Source organism: Vanessa atalanta, chromosome 9 (genome assembly GCF_905147765.1).
Source record: "Vanessa atalanta chromosome 9, ilVanAtal1.2, whole genome shotgun sequence".
Classification (NCBI taxonomy): Eukaryota; Metazoa; Arthropoda; class Insecta; order Lepidoptera; family Nymphalidae; genus Vanessa; species Vanessa atalanta.
Genome location: NC_061879.1, coordinates 4,616,778 through 4,636,512, shown reverse-complemented (window position 1 = coordinate 4,636,512; position 19,735 = coordinate 4,616,778). Strand labels below are relative to the sequence as shown.

Below are 19,735 nucleotides of genomic sequence, written 5' to 3'. Positions count from 1 at the left end.
ATAAATTAGTACAAAAAACATTTATTTATGATTCAAAAAGCGAAAATACCATAAAAAGCAAAGCTAGCAGCGTGTTAACCCTTCTTAAAATATCATATATTTTATGAAAGCGATAGTGTTCTATATAGAAAAAAAATCTAAAAAAAGTTATGTCACAAAGTGATATATATAATAAGTATGTTCTCAAATAAAACGTTTCGAGTAGTGTTTAAATTATATTTGATCGTAAACAAAACAAAATTTAATACAAATTGCACACACAAGTTATTTTTTAGGTAAATTGGAATACTTTTACTTGGTTCATAATTTTTCTATAAATAAACCGAAAACAATGTAGCCGTAGAGTCGATGTTAGTTCCGAACACAATATATTTCAAGCTGGGTCGTATGGACTCTACTGCGTGGCGTTGCTCGCCGCATAGAGCAGAGGCGGCGCGGGCGCGGGCGGAGGCGCGGCGCCAGGCTGGCGTCCACCACGCGGCGCCGACTGTCTCACACTCTGTCTGTTCGAAGCTGCGTTGTAGTGGTACCCATCGAACTTGTCGCCGCCACCACCACCGCCGGCTTGCGACGGGTATGTCGCTGTACCCATGTACATCACCTAAAATTTATAAACATTAAAATGTTTTGACGAATTAATCTGAGATTCAGCATCGATAGATTTGGTTTCAATTCGGAGCTTCGAACTTATTAAAAGTAAGTTTAAAAATAGTATTATTTAAATGAAATCATCCACATTGAACAAAACCGCTCGTATCCACGCAGCCAGCAATCTGCTCAAAGTATTAATATATTTACAACAGTTGCACTTTACTCACTTGTGGTCGGTAGCCGTCGGGCCCAGCCTCATATTCGACAAGTTGTGTCCTCCCATCTGGTAACAACACGTGGTATGAGCCCTGGGCACGGTCATCCTTTCGTTTCTCATTATGTCCGAAGTCCAAAGAGACACCATTATCTTGCACATCATATGTGAATTCATAATTTGCTGGTAACTGAAAATTAAGCCCTTACGTCACCACCAAACCACGCATACAACACCCCGTATAAAAATATAAATGATACATTTTTGTATAATTTTTAATACAATTTTTAAAATAGGTAACAAAAAGTATTTTTTTAGAAATATTTAATAAAAGTAACTCACAGTTGGTTCAACTATTGGTTTCTTATTGCCGCCACCGCCACTGCCTGCGTTTGTTTTAGGTGGGAGATATTCTTGCGCAGAAGTAAAAGACTTCAACGACACCCAAGCCAGTAATGTTACCTGAACCAAAATATATAATAATATATAGATAAATTTATAGATATTTATAGAACTTTATATCTAACTCTATAACGTTTGCCTCTATTTTGACTTAATGAACTGAAGTAAAACCCTTTTATAACTGCATAACAAAATATAAGTTTTTACTTTAAAAAGTCTTTTAACTCACGTAAAAAATCTTCCACATTTTGGAAATGTTGGTATCTGAAGGTGCCAAGAGGTTATGGTTAGAAATACCAACAGGGGACGTATATAAACGCTCAGGTTGCGGTTGCGACCGTGCCGCCCCTGTCAATTTCATTACAAAGCTGCACGATCCACGAAAATTTCGAAAGAAAAATAACCCATAATAGCTAGTCTAGCTTATTATTTTAATGAGTAACATAAAATTTGGTGTCAAAATATAGTTAGGCCTACTACGACGAGCTGACGATATACCCACAGAAATATTGTACATGGCACATGAAAAAAATAATAAAAATTGATTCATTTTATACTGAGAACTTCTTGAAAACATATCAACAGCTCGTTGAATTGGTCTTCATACTTATTGGATCAGATGATCAAGAGCTGATGATGAAGCAGTAATGATGCCACAGGATCTTTGTCTTATTACTGATGAACGAACTTAGTTTTAATAAAGAATGGTCTCAATATAGTTACATAACGACAACAAGTATCTCAAGGAAAAGGAAGATCAGAAATTTTTATTAAACAAAATGGGTAGACTTGGTTATCGATCCCCGAAGCTACTTGATAAAAAAAGATCGTTTATACTGTTTAATTTAAAAAAATGTTGTTTTTAGTTCCTTTGTTTTTTCATCTACTTATAGATTACGGAATGTCGTATTCGTTTCTGAATTTAATTATCATTAAAATCATTTAAATTACGACATTCCGTAATCTATAAGTTAATGAAAAAACAAAGGATAAATAAGATAAATTATATCCATAGGAACGTATTCAAGAAGTATAAATTTACAACAAATTGTATAAAAAAAATCTTATGATGATTTTTTTAACATAAAATAGATAACATTTATATTAATAGCTTTTAATATATGTTCCAATTCTAAATAACCACTTTATTAGATAAGTATATCACACATCTCATATCCCAAGGTTGGCTGCGCATTGTCGGTGAGGAAAGGTTGATTTCTAACAGCGCCAATGTTTACGGGCGGTTGTGACCACCGACCATCAGGTGGTTCATTTGTCCGTCTACCGATTGTACACTGTCTCTTCGTACAATCGATGTTTAAAGACAGAATTGCTGTTGGAATTTAAAACGCTAAACCGGTGCACGTGTACCTAAAATGTGACAATAACTCAATCAATATAATTTAAGTCGGTATTGTGTTCATAATCGAGCAATACCTAAAAAATGTAATCATGGTGGCCAGTGGCGGAGCATAGGTTACTAGCACCCGGTGCGGATTCCAAATTTGCAATCGTTATCGAGTTTGAAGTCGAAATAACGGGTTTTCGATATTTTGGTAGTACGAGTCGAGTAACACTTTTGACAGATTTACGCATGTAAATTGACGTTTTCGTTAATTTCTGATCGAGTTTGAACTCACTTGATTTATTTAGGTGGGAGCAAGTGAAACTTTAGTGGAACTTTATTTTGCAAATTAACTATTAAGCGTGTGAGGCAAAAAAAAAATTCTTTAAAAAAAGTTAATCCTCCGCAGCGCCGCCCCCGGCAAAGTGCCGCCCGGTGCGGAACGCACCCTCCGCCCCCCCATGCTAAGCCGCTGATGGTGGCACATTACTGGTACTGCTGTATGGAATTTGATCTAGATCTGTATAAAAATATATTTGTAGTGTTTTTATAAATGTCTTAGAAATATATCAAATGATTAAAAAATATAAAAAATTATAACTATTACGATTGACTGTACGCCAGAAGGCTATAAATATGTATAGGATTGCCAGGTTGCCAAACCTAATAGCCGGACAGACCAGCTAGTTTGACCGGACATTTGGGTAAAAAGCCCGGAACACCTTACATTGTTGAGGATTTAGTGTCCTAGTATTAAATGATACAGTAAAAAAATGGTATGTAAAATCAAGTTTTTCTGATTATAACCATGAATTTGGTTAATTTCTAATGATAAATGAAATCAAATGTATCTCGTTTGCGAAATAAATAAATAAAATGTAAAAAGCCTAACAAAAGCCGGACACCGTATATTTTGGGCGAACGCGCAATCAAAAATCCTAAGTATATTCGGCTTTATCCGGACGCCTGGGAACCCTACTTATGTAGTATGTAGTTTCAATGAATTATAAGACTGATATAATAATTACGCGTATAGTGTAAAAATATATCCTGCGTCGTTGGCCGGTCTCCATTAAGATTTGCAGCCGTGGCCTAATTCTGTTAGTACTTCATTATAACCATTACATATTGTAATGATTAGTTAAATAATACCAATAACTTAATGTCGCCAACTATGGAAACATAGATGATGTGTGCCATGTGCCTGTAAATACACTGGCACGTTCACAATTCGGAACTATACAGTCATATAGCTTATAATTTTTATCAATATTCAGATATAAAGCAAAAATTTTTCAATGAAATACATAAAATAAAAAAAATATTTACTTATTTCATTTAATCGACCTCATTTTCTGTCTTCTATTGGTACAAATTGTTCGCTTAAACATAATATCAAACTCAAACGTAACATTTACGCCCAATTAGTGAAGAATTTTCTTTACCTAAATCATTTTCAGACTTAAAAAAGAGCATGTAACTGTCATCGTCATGTTCTAAGCGTATGGGTTTTTATTTATATTGTCCGATTTTATCGCGAACGGCTTCACTGATTTTGACGTTTAATAGTTTTTTCTCTGTATGTAGGTCCTCAGTTAATCTAAAATTATATCTTATTAACATTGAATATCAAGTTTCAAAATGTTCTTAAAAAACTGGGATTTTTGAAATCACATTAAATATGGCTCATACGATCATGAAAACTTTACTCGGAATCTAATGACCCGGTTTTTGTAATCGTCCTAAGATTGATCGATTCTTCAATGAGCAAATATTTATATGTTCGATCACCTTAAAACATATTATATAGTGTAGTAACGGCTTGTAAATGTCCCACAGCGGGCTAAGCTAACCCTCACTTTGAGGAGAAAGTTTGTAGCTATTTCTACGACACTTCTTCAATGTGGGTTGATAGTTTCGTTGAAATTATACACATGCAGATTTTTCGGTCAGCAGCTTCTAGCGATGATTTCCTTTACCGTCGTGCACGAGATGAATTATAAACACATATTAAGCACATAGAAATCCAGTGTTGCTTGACTGGATTTGAACCCATAATCATCATTGAAGATGCACGCGTTCTAACCAGTCGACCATCTTGGTTCTTATTATACAGTATGCTAGAAGGCTACTTATAAGTTCGCTCTAAGCCGGATACTCTTACTACATAAATAATACGTAATTATATAGATTTATACGTGACTAAAGACATATTTTCATGAAAATATACATAGTAATATAAGTTAATGATTTTAAAATACTCCCGGTGATGCTGCAGAGGCATTTAGATCCAATAACATTATATACGCAGCCCGTAGATTATTATAAATTCATTCGAATTATTTTAAATCTCATTCGAAACTTTTAATTAATTAATGAGTTTTATTTTGCTATTGTTATTGTTGATAATTGTAACAAGTAAACTATTTGAATTCTATTTTATTTTTTACAAAATAGGATAGAAGATGTGATCAGCTAACGTCTGACATTTGCGGTATCAATATTATTATTTTTTTATGTAACAACATTGGTAAATGATAACGAAACCGTTTCAGCTTATGAAACATTGCGATTTTCAACTTTATTCCCTGTAATTACGAGATCCTTTGCTACATAACCTTTTATTTTGTCACTGACGTCATTATTCCTTGTCTCGTAACAGCTGTCAGCTGTCAATTGTCATCTTCAATCTTGTCTTAAAGTTATAACTGGTATGACTTATCTACCAACCCTGATTAATTTTTGGATTAGGAGTACATATAATGAATAATCTGTAAATAATTATTGAAACGTGCGATTATTGTAAGAAACGGATACTCTGATAAGTAACAGTAAAAATTTAGGAGTTTTTCATTTAAAATGAACTCAATTTTAAGAAGTACAGTGAGACCCATAAGTCGATTTTTATCAACAACATCAGTTAAACAATGTGCCGTACCACCTAAGTTAAAACCAAAGAAATTTACCGGACCAATCACATGGAAGTCAATGGCTGTTACAGCAGTTGTCGGTGGTGGTCTTACAGGATTTATGTTGTACGTGAGAAAAGAAAAACAAGAAGCGATAGATCGTGAAAGGAAGCGGCAACTTGGCAAAGCCAAAATAGGCGGTACATTTGAGCTGGTTGATTCTGAAGTAAGCACTTTTTTTTTTTTAAACAAAGAGTTTTTATGGTTATATAAATAGCCCCTCTGATAAATTAATCTTACATCATAATATTATCATTAGCTAATAATAGCTATATAACCATAAGATGGGAAATTATTGAAAGTGAAAAGTTTGATTGACATTACATTTTTTTAAACTATCTTTTTGGTTTTTTATTTTATTTTATAATTAGATAATATTAAGAAACTTTATACCACATATACACATAACCTTTACCTTCTCCCTATACCCTATATATCAAATTAATATAAATTAATAAAAATATATGGCCTCACAAATGGTTAAAAATAGTTGTATAAAAGTTAATGGTGTTGGTAAATATCATATCTAAAAAATTTATGTTGTTACTAACAAGTCTATTTATATTAATACATAATAGATACTATAATATAATATATTACTTAAATCAGTTTTCTTGCAGATATATAATATGATACAAATCTTAATTATTTCAGGGAAGGAAAGTAAAAAGTACAGATTTCCTTGGTAAATGGTTGTTAATATACTTTGGCTTCACACATTGTCCTGACATATGTCCCGATGAACTGGAGAAACTAGCAGAAGTTGTTAATAGACATGGTAATGTGATAAAATACTTATATTTGATTAACATATAAAGTCAAAGAGAGCGATTGCTTTTGATATTCAAAACCTAGCATTTTATTTGAAAAAATATTCAGTCATTATTCTGTTTCTAATAAATATTTCAAGTTAAAAGAAATAATAGGAAATAGTAAGTTAATGTTTTTTTTCTATTCTTGTAGACCAGACTCCATCAGCCCCACCTTTGCAGCCTATATTCATATCAGTTGATCCCCAGAGGGATACACCTGAAATAGTAGGAAAGTAAGTCATCCAATTGACATTGTAATATTTGTTATTATCAACTTGATTTAATATTACTATTCTTTCTTCTGTTGTTAGGTATTGCAAAGAATTTACACCAAGATTATTAGGTCTAACGGGTACAAAGGAACAAGTACAACAGGCATGTAAATCCTACAGAGTATACTTTAGTGCTGGACCTCAGGATGTTGATAATGATTATATTGTGAGTAGCAGTCTTAATTTTATAAATATGTGAATAAAAAACATTAAATGATAGTATAAAATTTCAGAGAGAAAAAATAATTTAAGTTGTTTTTGTTTTACTAGTGTAAAAGAATTTATATAGATTAGGTAGTTGGGCAAATTGGTCATCTTATGGTAAGTGGTCACCACTCGCTATAGGCATTAGCATTATAAGAAATATTAACCATACTTTACATTGCCAGTGCACAAAACAATATTAAATACTATTGTTTTACAGTAAAATACCTGCCAAGTGGGTGGTACATACCCAGGCGAGATTGTACACGCCCTACCACAAAGTAATATCTGCTAACAAAAAAACAGTCAAACTTTTTAGTACAGAGATGTTTTAATTGATATCTAACTTACATTATACATGCAATATTTTAAATACAGGTGGATCACACAATTATAATATACCTGGTAGACCCTGATGGAGAGTTTGTTGACTATTATGGACAAAATAGAAATGCAGCAGAAATACATGATTCTATGCTTGTAAATATTCAAAAATATCAACAGGGTAAGAAGTCATCATGGTTCTAAGAAATGCATTTAGTTATTGTAATTATGTTTCAGATTAAATTGAAATAAATTTATTTATTATATAAATATAGCTTGTTTTAATTAAATAGGAAAAATAAACTATATAAGTATTAATATATTGCTTAACTAATTCTACTATTTCAAAATGTAGCCCTTTCTGGCGCCATAGATATCATTGGTGATTTTTTTTTTCCTTTATTACTATATTTAATTAATAATTCTAATAACTTTATTGAGGCATTATAAGCTCAACTTAGGAGAGGAAGACCGAGGAGTAAGTCAGATATTCTAATATGAAATTTTGGATCTAAATTATAGTATTCATTATGGATTCATAAAAAATGCAAATTATTATTTTACTAGTTATCGCCCAAGCCTTCGCCTTCGTTCACGTTTTAAAATTGGTCGTCAGGTGTAAGACAAAAAAGTTCTACTATTATCTTAAGTATTGCTGCTTGGCGTAAGAATATATGAGTGGGTGGTACCTAACCAGACAGGCTTAATAAAATTCCTTTATCTATATCTATTTCGACTGTAATTGGCTATAGTTACTACTAAAAGTAAAATATGTGTTAAAAAAAAAATGATTTGGTTAGGCACATATAACACATTCCAAGATATTTAATTATTTATTAGGTAGGCAGACTGGCAAATGAATCACTCGATGTTAAGTGGTCACCACCACATACACATTAACACTGATAGAAATATTAACCATTCCTTACATCGCTAATGCGCCAACAACCTTAGGAACTAAGTTGTTGTATCCCTTGCGCCTTTAGTTAAACTGTCTCACTCACCCTTCAAAACGGAACACAAAAATACTTCCTGTTTGGCGGTAGAATACCTGATGAGTGGGTGGTAGCTACCCAGACAGACTTGAATAAAGCTCTACCATCAAGTAAAAAGCATGTGTTCAGAGAAAATAAATTTGATAAATAATATTTATTGAAGCAATTAATTGTTATAATTTTATAGATAAATAGTTGTTTAATTGAAGTTTGTAGTCATTTTACTAGTAATCTTTTGGATAGTGATATGTCGGCCAGACGTATGTATTTGCACTAAACTTTGGTCTAACTGGTATAATTTCACTGCACTTCCTTCCACCACTGAGGCGGACTCGGATATATTCACCTCACCTTCATTCACAGTCACTAAGCTACCATTATGTGTATTTCGATCATTTTCATACTTAATATTATTTGTATTTAGACATATTTCCCCCTCTTCGTAATTTATATCATTATGTCCAACATTGACCACTACGAGTTCTGCCTTCACATTACTGTCATCCTGCAATACAAGCTCTCCAGATACTTCCAAAGGAACTTCTTCTGTAACCAAAGTGACTTCTTTATTCTCGTATTCAGTATCAACATTCGATTCTGGAGCATCTTTTATAGCTATTTCATTAGTGGCACTCTCTGCATAAATTAAATTATTATCCATCATGAAAGGTAATTGTTGAACAATTACAATCTTTTTCTCTTTTATTTTTTTCTCTTTATCGTGGCTTCTTAGATGTTTCGCCAAATAACTTTTCTTTTTAAATTTTTCATTACAAATGGCGCACTCATAGGGTTTTTCACCTGCAAAAATGTATTTAACGATGTTGAATAAATTGAAATATGCTTTTCTATACAGAAATATTAATTGAATAATACAAGAGCAATCTGCATTTTAAATCAGCATAAAAAGGTACCCGTATGTATGAGATAGTGGTCACGTAGTCGTGCCGCATTGATGAACTTCTTGGGACAAACACAGCAGGCGAAAGGTCGTTCACCGGTGTGCTGGCGCATGTGTGTGCGAATGTCTGTCCTAGCAAATCTAAAATAAATGAAGAATTAGTTTTAAGTAGTATTTTTTTTTTAATGTATACTTCTGTTAAATTCAAAAAATATGTGAATTATTTACGCTGTAATATTGAATGATCTACTTGAATAAATATATTTATTTCTGTTACCTTTTACCACAAATATGACAACTGTAGGGTTTCTCCCCGGTGTGCGTGCGACGGTGACACGTTAGTGAGGAGCCAGAAGTAAACTTCCGCCCGCAAACGTCACACGTGTATGGTCTTTCACCTATAAAAAACATGCTTCTTTAATTTTATGTACTTTTTTCAATTTATTAACAAACACAGTTCAGAGTTAATTATATGTATTGTACATTGATAAAAAATACAAAAACTTTGACCTGTTTTTAATGAAATGCTTTACAATCAGTATAGATATATCATGGGATAAAATGTATTTTGCACATATTAAATAATATACCCGTATGAGTGCGCATGTGTAGCTTAAGGTTAGAGCTCTGTATGAACGTCTTGCCGCATATCGAGCAGATGTAAGGCTTTTCGCCCGTATGGGTGCGGTGGTGCGTATTGCGAGTCGACTCGTGACGAAATCTGAAAAAGTTTAAATTTCGTCTTTAAGTATTATATATTTGGAGACTTTATTAATTCCTCAAAAGAAATACATATATTTCACTTACTGAGAAACTATATAAAATAAAACAATTATAAAAGAAGCGTACAGAGATAACAAAGTAAAGATAAAATAAAATATCACACAAAAGAGGGTAGACAGATCTTACATTAAAATATAAACACCGTATACATGCATGTTACAATTATTAACTTCATCGATTAATAAGTACCAGAAGTGGCATTGATGGATATTGTTGATATGGAAGTTAAGTTTATAATGTTAAATAAATTACCTAAGCCGGTATATATGTGTGTATATCTATAAATGTTAGTATGTTTTGTAGTGTAAGTGCATGAAATTATTAATATTATTATTTTTTATTCTATTTAACTTTTTTAATATTTTTTATTTTTAGCTTTTTTTTTTAATTTTTTTTTTATTATGTTTTTTAAAGTAAAATTAAATTAAATTTTGGTGTTAATAAGTTATATTTTTTGTTTTAAGATATGAAATTTGAGTAGTTTTTTGAAACTTAATATTGATTTAGTCTCCTTTATTTCCTTTGGTAAAGAGTTATATAGCTGAGCACCATCATATTCAATGTTCTTTTTACCGTAATTTGTTCTAGATGGGCGTAATATTAAATTGTTAGCATTTCGTAATTTAATTTTTTGCACTTGTATTTTTTTAGTAAATGTTATCTTAGTATGTATGTCCCGGTTTAAAATTTTTCGTACTAATATACATGTATAATATTTGTATGTTTGTTTCCGTGTCCGTGTAAATCTTTTGTGTTGGTGTCCGAAAACGATAGTTAAATAATATTTTAATTAATTTATTTTGAGATTTTTGTATTATATTTAAGTTTGACTTAGCTGCCGTTCCCCAAATTTCTATCAAATAGTCAATATGCGGCTTGATTAGGGAATTGTAAATGATATATCTTACTTTTCGCGGTAAACATTTCGTTATACTTCGGATAGCTCCTGTGAGGGAGATTAATTTTGACTTAATTTTTTGCAAGTGGGGTTTCCAATTCAGGTGATTATCTAAAGTTAGACCCAAATATTTTTCATGCGTTTTTCTCTCAATAATTTCATCGTTTATCATGAGTTGAAAGTTACTGTCAATATTTTTGTTTTTCGCGGAAAATATAACATATTTTGTTTTTGAGATATTAATTGTTAGTAAGTTGTTTAGAAACCAGTCACTTAAGAGTATTTAAATCATTTCTTACTTTAGGCAAAATAGCGTTAATAGAGTTGCCAAAATAAAAAAGGCTTGTATCATCTGCATATAGAGATATGTCCCCATGAAGACCAATTTGGGAAATATCATTTATGTATATTAGGAACAACAATGGGCCCAGAATTGATCCTTGAGGGACGCCATATCGAAAAGATTTAGTGGAACTTTGGTGTTGCCCTATTTTAACAATCTGTTTACGGTTATGTAAGTAAGATTTTAATATTTTAAACGCGTTCCCCGTCACACCAATATTAGAAATTTTTCTCAATAGTATTTCATGACTGACCGTATCAAATGCCTTAGTTAAATCGACGAATATACCCAAACCTATTTGCTTTTTATCTATTTTGTTTTTAATTTTAGTAATGAGATCAATGGTTGCCGATAGTGTGTTTGAGTGTCTGCGAAAACCGCATTGCTGTTTATAGAAGAAATCGATAGAATTTAGGTGATCTTCTAATCTAGAGTAGATAACCTTTTCAAAGATTTTGGAAATAACGGGAAGTATTGAGATGGGGCGGTAGTTACTGGGATTCGATTTACTTCCAGATTTATATATCGGAGTAACTTTTGCGACCTTAAGACTGTCTGGAAAAGTTCCTTCGTTAAGGCATCTATTTAGACATAATGTTAATTTATCTGCTACAATATTTTTAATGCATTTTACAGCTTTTGTGTTAATACCATCAATACCAGAACTAGTATTAATATCAAGATTATCAATAATCTTAATTATTTCGGTCGGTGTAATAGGTGACATCTTATTTAGCTGAATTGTACTGTAGGTGGGAAGTGGTTGAGTTTGGACTTGACTTTGATGATATTTATTCGGAATTGCATTTGCCAGAACTGATCCAATTGTTGAAAAATAGCTGTTAAAGTATTCGCAGATTTCTCTTTCATCTGTTATAGTACCCGAATCGGTAACGAGCTTATCAACCAATGGAGACACATTTAATTTATTTTTAGACAAATCAAAGATTAGTTGCCACATTTTTCTAGGTTTATTTATGCAGTTTATAAAGTTGTTATAGTAGTAGGCGTTTTTCGTTGTCTCTATATTTTCTCTTACTTTAGTTTTTATTGCATTAAGCTCTTCTTCTATATTTTTATCAGTTTTATTTATTTTATAGTTTTGCCATAGCATATTCCTATTGTTTATGTCTTCTATAATGTTTTTATTTATCCAATCCTGTTTCGGCAAGTTAAGAATTTTATATTTTGTTATTTTACTTTTTAATAGGCAGTCCATCAGTTGCTTTTCTAACATGCTATATTCGAAGTCTTCTTCAGGGTTCTTTATGTTTTCAATTAATTTGTAAAAATTTTCATAGTTGACAGCTGAATATTCGACTCTTCGTAAAGGTGGAGGTTGATATCTTTTGATCTCGCAAAATATTTGTTTATGATCCGATATTGCTGAATCAATGATAGCTAAATGAAAATCATTATGTTTCAAGTTGCTACAGACGTGATCGAGGATTGTTTTTGTTGTCGTCTCACGTGTGCAGTGTTGATGGTCAAGTTTATTCAATATTTTAAAATCATTCTCTTTTAATATATCTTTGTAGTTTCTAGTACCGCGTTCGATGTCAAGCAAATTATAGTTAAAATCTCCAAATACTACTGCTCTTTTCATTTTTTGAAGTTGAGAGGAATATGTTTCTATGAAATTATTGTCATTAGTTCTTTCAGGTTTGTATATAGCACCAACATCTAGTGAGAATTTATTTACATGTACCCATAAATAATGGTTATCATCAATACAGTGATCTTCAATAATACTATGCTTTAAATTGTTATGTACGAATATAGAAACTCCACCCCCTCTTTTATCTTGTCTAAAATTATAGTAATGTGTATAGCACGGCATTTGGATTCTTCTAGCTTCATCTTCAGTTTTTATCCATGTCTCCGATAAAATAATTATATGTATTATTGTTCGAAACGATTCAATTGAGCATCTCAATTCATCCAGTTTGCCCGGCTTAGTGATACTGCGTATATTGGCATAAAAACACTTCAGAGATTTTTTTGTTGTAACTATATCCGTATACTTAGAAACAACTTGATAAGTGATTTTCTCAGCTGACGGTTTTATTAGTTTTTTGTCTTTTTATTGGATTCAGTCTGTAAGGTCTTAATTATTTTAGGTATTCCTTTTATATATTTAATTCTAATGCTTTTTTCACCATTATCAATGCGGGTTTTAAGTTCTTCATGTAATTTTTTAAAGTAATTCCGTTGATATGATGTTTGATCAGAAAATATTTTGATTCTATCATTCTTTAGATTACTTTTATTACGCAGTATGTCTTTTGCTGCTTTTTCAGAGGGCAAACATATTTTAATGTTTCGAGATTTCTGTCTTTTGCTTTCCGAGTCGATATATTGTTAAAGGTTCAGGACAATTGCTATTAATCATTTTTAGAATTTTAACTACTTCGTGCTTATCACTATCTTGTTTGTCGCGAACAGACATGCTGGCCTCAGGAATTCCAGCAATGATAATATTTTTAGATCGTGCGTGACGCTCATGAATTTCTGAGAATATTTCTTCACAGGACATTTTATTATAGTTGGAATTAGGTGCATAGAAATTGTTATTTATTTCGTTTGCATGAGATTCTAACTTTTCTACTCTTATCTTCGTGTTATTCATGTTAGTTTCTAGGTTTTCTACTGTAGTTTTTAAATTGTTTTGATCTATAATAATTTTATCTATGGTAATGCTAATGTTGTTTACTTGGTTTTTTATTGCAGCAACATCTTGACAGAGTTTGTTTATGTTTTCTTTTTGTATATTACTTGTAGACATTAAAGCCGACATCATTTCAGTCATTTGTTTTCTTATCTCAGATAATTCATTTTTAATATAGTCGCTGTCATCAGTTTGTTTTCGTTTGTTTCGAAAAGTTATTTGGGAGTTGGCGGAATCAGTATCCATATCAGAAGTTGACAGGTTTGGGTGAGAACCGCCAAGTCCGATGCCACTTCCAGTCGGCGATCTTCGTGCACTCATTACCGATTTGTATGCACACTTGCGTTATTTCATGTGAGTGAGATAAAGAGTTACACACTTAAGGTCCCGTCTCGTTTACCCGAAGAGGTGAAGAGCGGTTACCGCATCGATGCAAAAAATTATTATCGTCTTTGAACGTAACACTTGCTTAGGCAAAGATATTCTTAAAACTTAATTATTATGGGTCACAATTCACTGAATGTTTTATTTAATATTTTTTAAAAATCTGTAACACGTCTACTCTGTGCGCTAGGTTAAGTAGAAGTGAAGTATTTGAAGTATTCAAAATATGAATAATATGTTCGATTTTATATTCGCTTTAAAAATACTCGAAAACGAATATTCTTCATTATAAAGAGGACACGGCCTCACCGTTTATCGCAGTAGTCGCACGCGAACCGCTTGAGGTCGGAGTGCACGAGGCGGTGCGAGGCCAGCAGGCGGCGCGACGGGAAGGTCTTCCCGCACTCGCACGCGCACGGCCGCACGCCCGTGTGGCGCGCCGAGTGCGCCGCCAGCTGGCTGCTGTCGCAGAACCTGCGCGAGCGCCGGCGTCACGAACTTGTCACACTTCTTTGACCTGGCGGACCATTACCCGCCGTCGTCTATGACGACAACCTTGGAAAGGCTTTTGTTGGTGGGCCGGTTGACCTCCACCATACGAGTTGTTGAGACGCTTACAACCACGATGGCTTTTAGGTCACCTGGGGTAGCTCTTCAACTCTACCACAAGGTGTGGCATATGGATTTTTTCATAATAGGGTACTTTGGGTAGTAAAAATAAATTATGAAATTTGATAATCATTAAAAAAAGGGTAGAAATATACTTAAATATTTTGATTTTGAGTCATAAAAGCGCAAAATTATTATTTTATTATATTAAAATTAAAGGTGTAATTTATAGTCTGTATATCATGTGACCGAAGACCGCAAGACCTAAAGATACAGTTAGTGCCTTCTGCGTGCAACCGGAACGCTACTCAAGATATCAATTAAGAAATCGTTGGCGGTAGTTGTAAATAATATTTCTTTTGTAATTCGAACAGACACATGTCACCTTAGTCTGCCCGTGACCACGAACACTGCAAAGTGCTCGAAACGTCGGGATGTTAAAATAATTAATATACGCGATTAAATCCGTTAAAAACTAGTTTTATTTCAATACGTGTTTATTTTGCCGAAATATATTTTTTTGTGACTTTTAGTAGGAAAATCAACATTTTGAAGTACTTTTTCAAACAGTAGAATTCCCTAGTGATAATCTTGACAGCGTACTTAGATTCTTCTAACCAAAATCATCTAAATAAATAATATCTTATGCTTGATTCCAATTTAAATTATTTAAGCAAATCACACAATATAAACAGGTCTAAAGCGATAGAATTGATTTATTGAATAATGTCATTACACCTACCAAATAAAATTGAATGTACCTTTTATCGCATATATCACATCGATACTTTTTCTCGACCTTCTCCCCGGTGTGCACGCGCGAGTGTCTGCGCAGGGCGCACAGCTCCGAGAACGTCTTGTCACACGCCTCGCACGCGTAGCGCTTCGTCTCCATGTGACGCCGGATGTGACGTCTGAATCTGTTGCGTTCTGAAACAATTATTGACAATATATTACATATATATAATATATCTATTGACCGATACCAAACGCGGTAGTCACGATCAACGGAAACTAACTAACTGTGTAAAAAATTTTAGATCATGTGTGGCCAAAGACAAACACACCCTCTATTCCTTCATTCTTATAACTTCCAGACTTGTAGCAGGTCAATTTGGAAACATTATTAGAAACAGGAATTCAAGTTTTCAAACTATTATTATTGAATTTATTTTAAAACAAATCATACCTGTAAAGTCTTTGAAACATTTATTGCAGGTCCAGTGGGTACCCTTGACGTGCAGTGCCGAATGTATGTGAAGATCTTCTTGAGAATTAAAGGAATCTTTGCACTGTCCACAACCAAATGGCGGGAATGTTTTACCACTATGACATGTCTGGACGTGTGTTCTCAGTGTTTTAGATTTTAGGAAATTCTAAAAAAGACAATAAAAAACTCTAATATTTAACTTTTAAGGCCTATTTTTATTAGTGCATACTTACTTACAAAACGTTTTTTTAAGATATATAGATAAACTAAACTTTTATTTATATATCTATACTAATATAATATAATTGCGTAAGTAACACTGTCTGTCAGTCTGTTGCTCTTTCTGCTGAACCACTGAACCGAACCGCGGGTGACAACCAGTATTAAATATTGTAGATTACAGAACAGCATTTTCTAACAAGAATTACAAGGGAAAATAAAGAAACCGAAAGAATAGTCTTCAATGAAATTATACAATTATAAATAAAACTTACCTTAAAACAATTGTTGCAATTAAATCTTTTCTTCTTTGCTTTAAAACTTTTTTGTTTATAATTTTTTTCTTTATCTGTAATTTACATAATTTATTATTCTATTATTATGAAGTTAATTAAAAAACTTTCATACAAATCACTAAAACGCCATACCTGTTAATTCAAGTGTCTCCTCACTTCTGAAATAGAAATGTTTTAATAATTATTTGATATAAACAAAAATAAAAATAATAGAGAAATAACTCTTTGGTCATTCTTAATTTAACATCAGTACCTTTTATCCTCTTCATTTTTAACAGCATCATTGTCATAAAAAATGTCATCCTCTAAGTATTCAATTTCTGAAAAATATTTAACATAGAATTTTAAATTTTATCTCTTTAACAGCAAGTATTAATTAACATGATTTTTAAAATAAGAAAAATCATTTAAAAAATCTGTGTTGATAAAAAGTTATAAATTAAAAATATTCAACATATAAATAATACTTAAGACATACTAGTCATAAATGGCAATGATATATTTATTAGAATATAATACCTTCATGATCTTCATTAATTTCTGTTTTAAGATCTTGCTCTTCTTTTAATGTTTCATCTTTTATAGTATTAATTTCATTCTGTTGCATTTTATTTAATCTGACAACATCATCAAACATTGTCTGTGTGATCTGATCCACTTTATCTAAATCGCTACAAATGCAAATGATGAATATATTTGTTTGTTCTAAATTTATTATGATAAGGATTTAGAAATACCCCTAAGCTTACCTAGTATTGTAGCCAATAAGGTTACTATTACATTTGTCCTTTAATAAAGACCTCAAAATGTTGTTTGTCTTGTTACATTTGAGCTTAAATTTATAGCAATGTAAGATATCCTTTCGACATGAAACACATATTTGTAATGGAAGGCTTTCATCGGAAGAAACCTGTAATAACATATTTTGAAATTAATTCTCTCAATTTTATCCTTGAAATTGTTAATAATTAATGCAAAAAGATATCTATTTTTGATCTATAAGGATGATGATTTCTAAGAAATCTCTTATTTCAAATTTTTCACTAATTATTATTACTACTAATTATAATATTACTAAGTTTGTTTAAGGATCAACCAGGAGCAATATGAGAGTTGGGTCAATGTGGTCATGGTCAATTCCTCGAAATTGTGTTTATTTTATGAAAATTTAATATATTAATAAGGAATTCATTCAAAATTTAAATCATATTCCTTCTATTTGTTAAGTCACTAATAAAACTTCTGAAGTAAAGTAAAGTTAAATATCTTGAATGTAATCTTAAAAGAATGAAGCTGGGATTGCTCCTAGGGCAAATAAAAAAAAAAACTATTAAAAGTAAATAAAAACATACTTTAATGGAAGAAATAGACGTGAACATATCAGCTAAGACATCACATCCAACTGTAGACATCAGTGAAATCATATTATTTTCAGCCATTAGGCATATTCGACAAACATATTTAATATCTATAGATATCCCTGGGTTTGATGTAGATTCATTTTGAAACATATTTTTTGCCATGACTGCTTTAGTTTGTTCTATGTGTTTGTTATATACTATAGCAGTTAGTGGTATTTCATTTTCTAAATCATTAGAATTTTCGTTGTTTTGGTTCGACATAATTTTCTATTCAAAAATCAATTCTCTTTAAAATAAAAAAAACTTAAACTTAAGGCATATGCCAATACGTATGTATTAAGATATAAATATTGCGATTGATGAAAGCATTTCGAAAAACTGTATTTATTGCACCAGTACAAACGATTTATGTTTTCGATTGTTTTGTAAAACCTAAAAGTTTCTAATTAATGTTTTACGGAAAAAAGTCAAAACAATCCTAAGAATCCAAAATTTAACGGTTTCTCACAATTGTAAATGAATCTCTAACAAAACTTTAATTTTCTAAAATCTAGACAGGTAACGAAATGCGAATTTTTTGTCAATTTTCTTACTGACTAGTGACTACTATATATAGTAAATTGTCAATTTGAATTTTGAAGTTGGCAGTTTACTTGACACATTTTTTTTAATTTATGAATTCTTAAAAAAGCAAAGATTTTGCATCATGCAGTCTTCAATATAATTATAAGTACATTTCTAATCTCGCGTATTGTCGGATAGTAGGAGTAGGTGTTGATATCAATTTATATGAGAAGTTTAAATATTGACAACAAACCCGCAGTAAACAGAACATAATTAAACAAAAAATTACTTGGTAATAATCTTTTTTAAATTAAATACATGCCGTGTTTAGCTCTTATTGACGCTTATTTTTAAATGTATTTACTATTTATTAAAAAATATATTATAAGTTTGAATTATCAATACCCTAATTAATTTACGACTTACTTCCTTTCACGATTAAAAATACTTGAAAATCTCAATCTTTTTTACCGATTCTGCAATTCGAACCTGGCAACCCTCTTCATTTATATTTTACGATATGTAGAGATACAAAAACTTTTTTTAATTATATGTTGATATATTTCGAGCCTTGTTACGAACAAAATCTATATAAACAAGAATTCTGTTTTTTTTTTTACATTAATTTCATTGACTTCGAAGAGAAAGTTTCTCCAAGTTAGTTGCGAAGTCTAGGCTTTAGCACTAGGCTAGCAAGCCGTCTAAGTAGCTAAAAACTATTTCCAATTTTTCATGCCAAAATTTAGGTTCTCCTGCCGTTTATCTTTTCTGAAATTTATGATCCGGGTATAAGCAAAAGCGAGCTCGGTGAATATTAATCTACATCAACGCATGTAATCGGTATTAAACAAAAAACAGAGCTTCTTACTCAGAACAGTATTTTATTTATTCCATTGACTGTTACCCAAAATATGTGTCTGTAAGTAGATAGAACAATCATATAATTACAATTTTGGCCACATTCTTCGCCGACTATATAATATGCAGGAGGCTGTAGTTACAGATGACTATGAAATCTTAAATCTCTGTCGAATCTACAAAAACAAGAACCACTGAATTTTCAAGAGGTTAATTTGTGTTTAAAATTAACGTTGAGTTCCGCAGCAAAGAAAAAAATCACAAGGGAATCATTTCTTAAATCTTAGGTGAAAATTATCCACATCAACACACATTGGAGTAGCGCGGTGGTAGGTAACCTTCTCAAAAATAGTGGAGGCCTGATCCTGACAGAAAGACATTTGCAGGTTGTTTTAAGGAATATTTTAACGAATCTAATCAATCAAAAATAACGCGTAATAAGTAATATTAAATAAAGTATGAAATGGTCGGGCGTCGCAATATCTATACTTTTCGTAAGTACTACGCGTCGAT

The 19,735-nt window shown here is 31.8% G+C and overlaps 3 protein-coding genes across 4 annotated transcripts; 1 reads left to right on the top strand and 2 right to left on the bottom strand.

Moving 5' to 3' along the window:
* Nucleotides 1–394: 394 nt before the first annotated feature.
* On the bottom strand, nt 395–3,252 carry LOC125066403 (pro-resilin-like). Its single transcript, XM_047674468.1, has 4 exons — nt 3,233–3,252; nt 1,148–1,319; nt 819–995; nt 395–601 (listed from the first exon to the last, which is right to left on the bottom strand). The coding sequence occupies exons 1-4, from the start codon at nt 3,250–3,252 to the stop codon at nt 395–397; spliced, it is 576 nt and encodes a 191-aa protein (XP_047530424.1).
* A 2,007-nt stretch (nt 3,253–5,259) lies between these two features.
* Nucleotides 5,260–7,384, top strand: LOC125066323 (protein SCO1 homolog, mitochondrial). The gene is made up of 5 exons (XM_047674366.1): nt 5,260–5,687; nt 6,176–6,299; nt 6,485–6,566; nt 6,645–6,771; nt 7,188–7,384. Exons 1-5 carry the CDS (start codon nt 5,412–5,414, stop codon nt 7,335–7,337), a joined length of 759 nt encoding a protein of 252 aa, XP_047530322.1. The 5' UTR covers nt 5,260–5,411; the 3' UTR covers nt 7,338–7,384.
* A 904-nt stretch (nt 7,385–8,288) lies between these two features.
* On the bottom strand, nt 8,289–18,384 carry LOC125066145 (zinc finger protein 570-like). Of its 2 annotated transcripts, none has more exons than XM_047674079.1 (13): nt 17,792–18,384; nt 17,189–17,349; nt 16,959–17,110; nt 16,693–16,759; nt 16,572–16,597; nt 16,419–16,492; nt 15,904–16,090; nt 15,476–15,644; nt 14,415–14,579; nt 9,620–9,750; nt 9,307–9,427; nt 9,043–9,170; nt 8,289–8,929 (listed from the first exon to the last, which is right to left on the bottom strand). In XM_047674079.1, exons 1-13 carry the CDS (start codon nt 18,059–18,061, stop codon nt 8,328–8,330), a joined length of 2,253 nt encoding a protein of 750 aa, XP_047530035.1. In that variant the 5' UTR covers nt 18,062–18,384; the 3' UTR covers nt 8,289–8,327. The 2 variants fall into 2 exon arrangements, with proteins under 2 accessions (XP_047530035.1, XP_047530036.1); XM_047674080.1 differs by having other exon boundaries at nt 16,572–16,594.
* Between the last annotated feature and the right edge of the window lie 1,351 nt (nt 18,385–19,735).

What these genes read in the sequence shown, in the direction of transcription:
- LOC125066403 (XM_047674468.1), bottom strand. Translation starts at nt 3,252, where the DNA reads ATGTCCGGTCAAACTAGCTG. An exon ending in AACCAATAGTTGAACCAACT is followed by an intron (nt 996 to 1,147) that starts GTGAGTTACTTT and finishes CTTAATTTTCAG; the next exon opens with TTACCAGCAAATTATGAATT. An exon ending in CCGACGGCTACCGACCACAA is followed by an intron (nt 602 to 818) that starts GTGAGTAAAGTG and finishes TATAAATTTTAG; the next exon opens with GTGATGTACATGGGTACAGC.
- LOC125066323 (XM_047674366.1), top strand. Translation starts at nt 5,412, where the DNA reads ATGAACTCAATTTTAAGAAGTACAGTGAGACCCATAAGTCGATTTTTA. An exon ending in TTGAGCTGGTTGATTCTGAA is followed by an intron (nt 5,688 to 6,175) that starts GTAAGCACTTTT and finishes TAATTATTTCAG; the next exon opens with GGAAGGAAAGTAAAAAGTAC. An exon ending in AGAAGTTGTTAATAGACATG is followed by an intron (nt 6,300 to 6,484) that starts GTAATGTGATAA and finishes CTATTCTTGTAG; the next exon opens with ACCAGACTCCATCAGCCCCA.
- LOC125066145 (XM_047674079.1), bottom strand. Translation starts at nt 18,061, where the DNA reads ATGTCGAACCAAAACAACGAAAATTCTAATGATTTAGAAAATGAAATA. An exon ending in CGTCTATTTCTTCCATTAAA is followed by an intron (nt 17,350 to 17,791) that starts GTATGTTTTTAT and finishes ATGTTATTACAG; the next exon opens with GTTTCTTCCGATGAAAGCCT. An exon ending in TGTCATATTTGTGGTAAAAG is followed by an intron (nt 9,171 to 9,306) that starts GTAACAGAAATA and finishes CATTTATTTTAG; the next exon opens with ATTTGCTAGGACAGACATTC.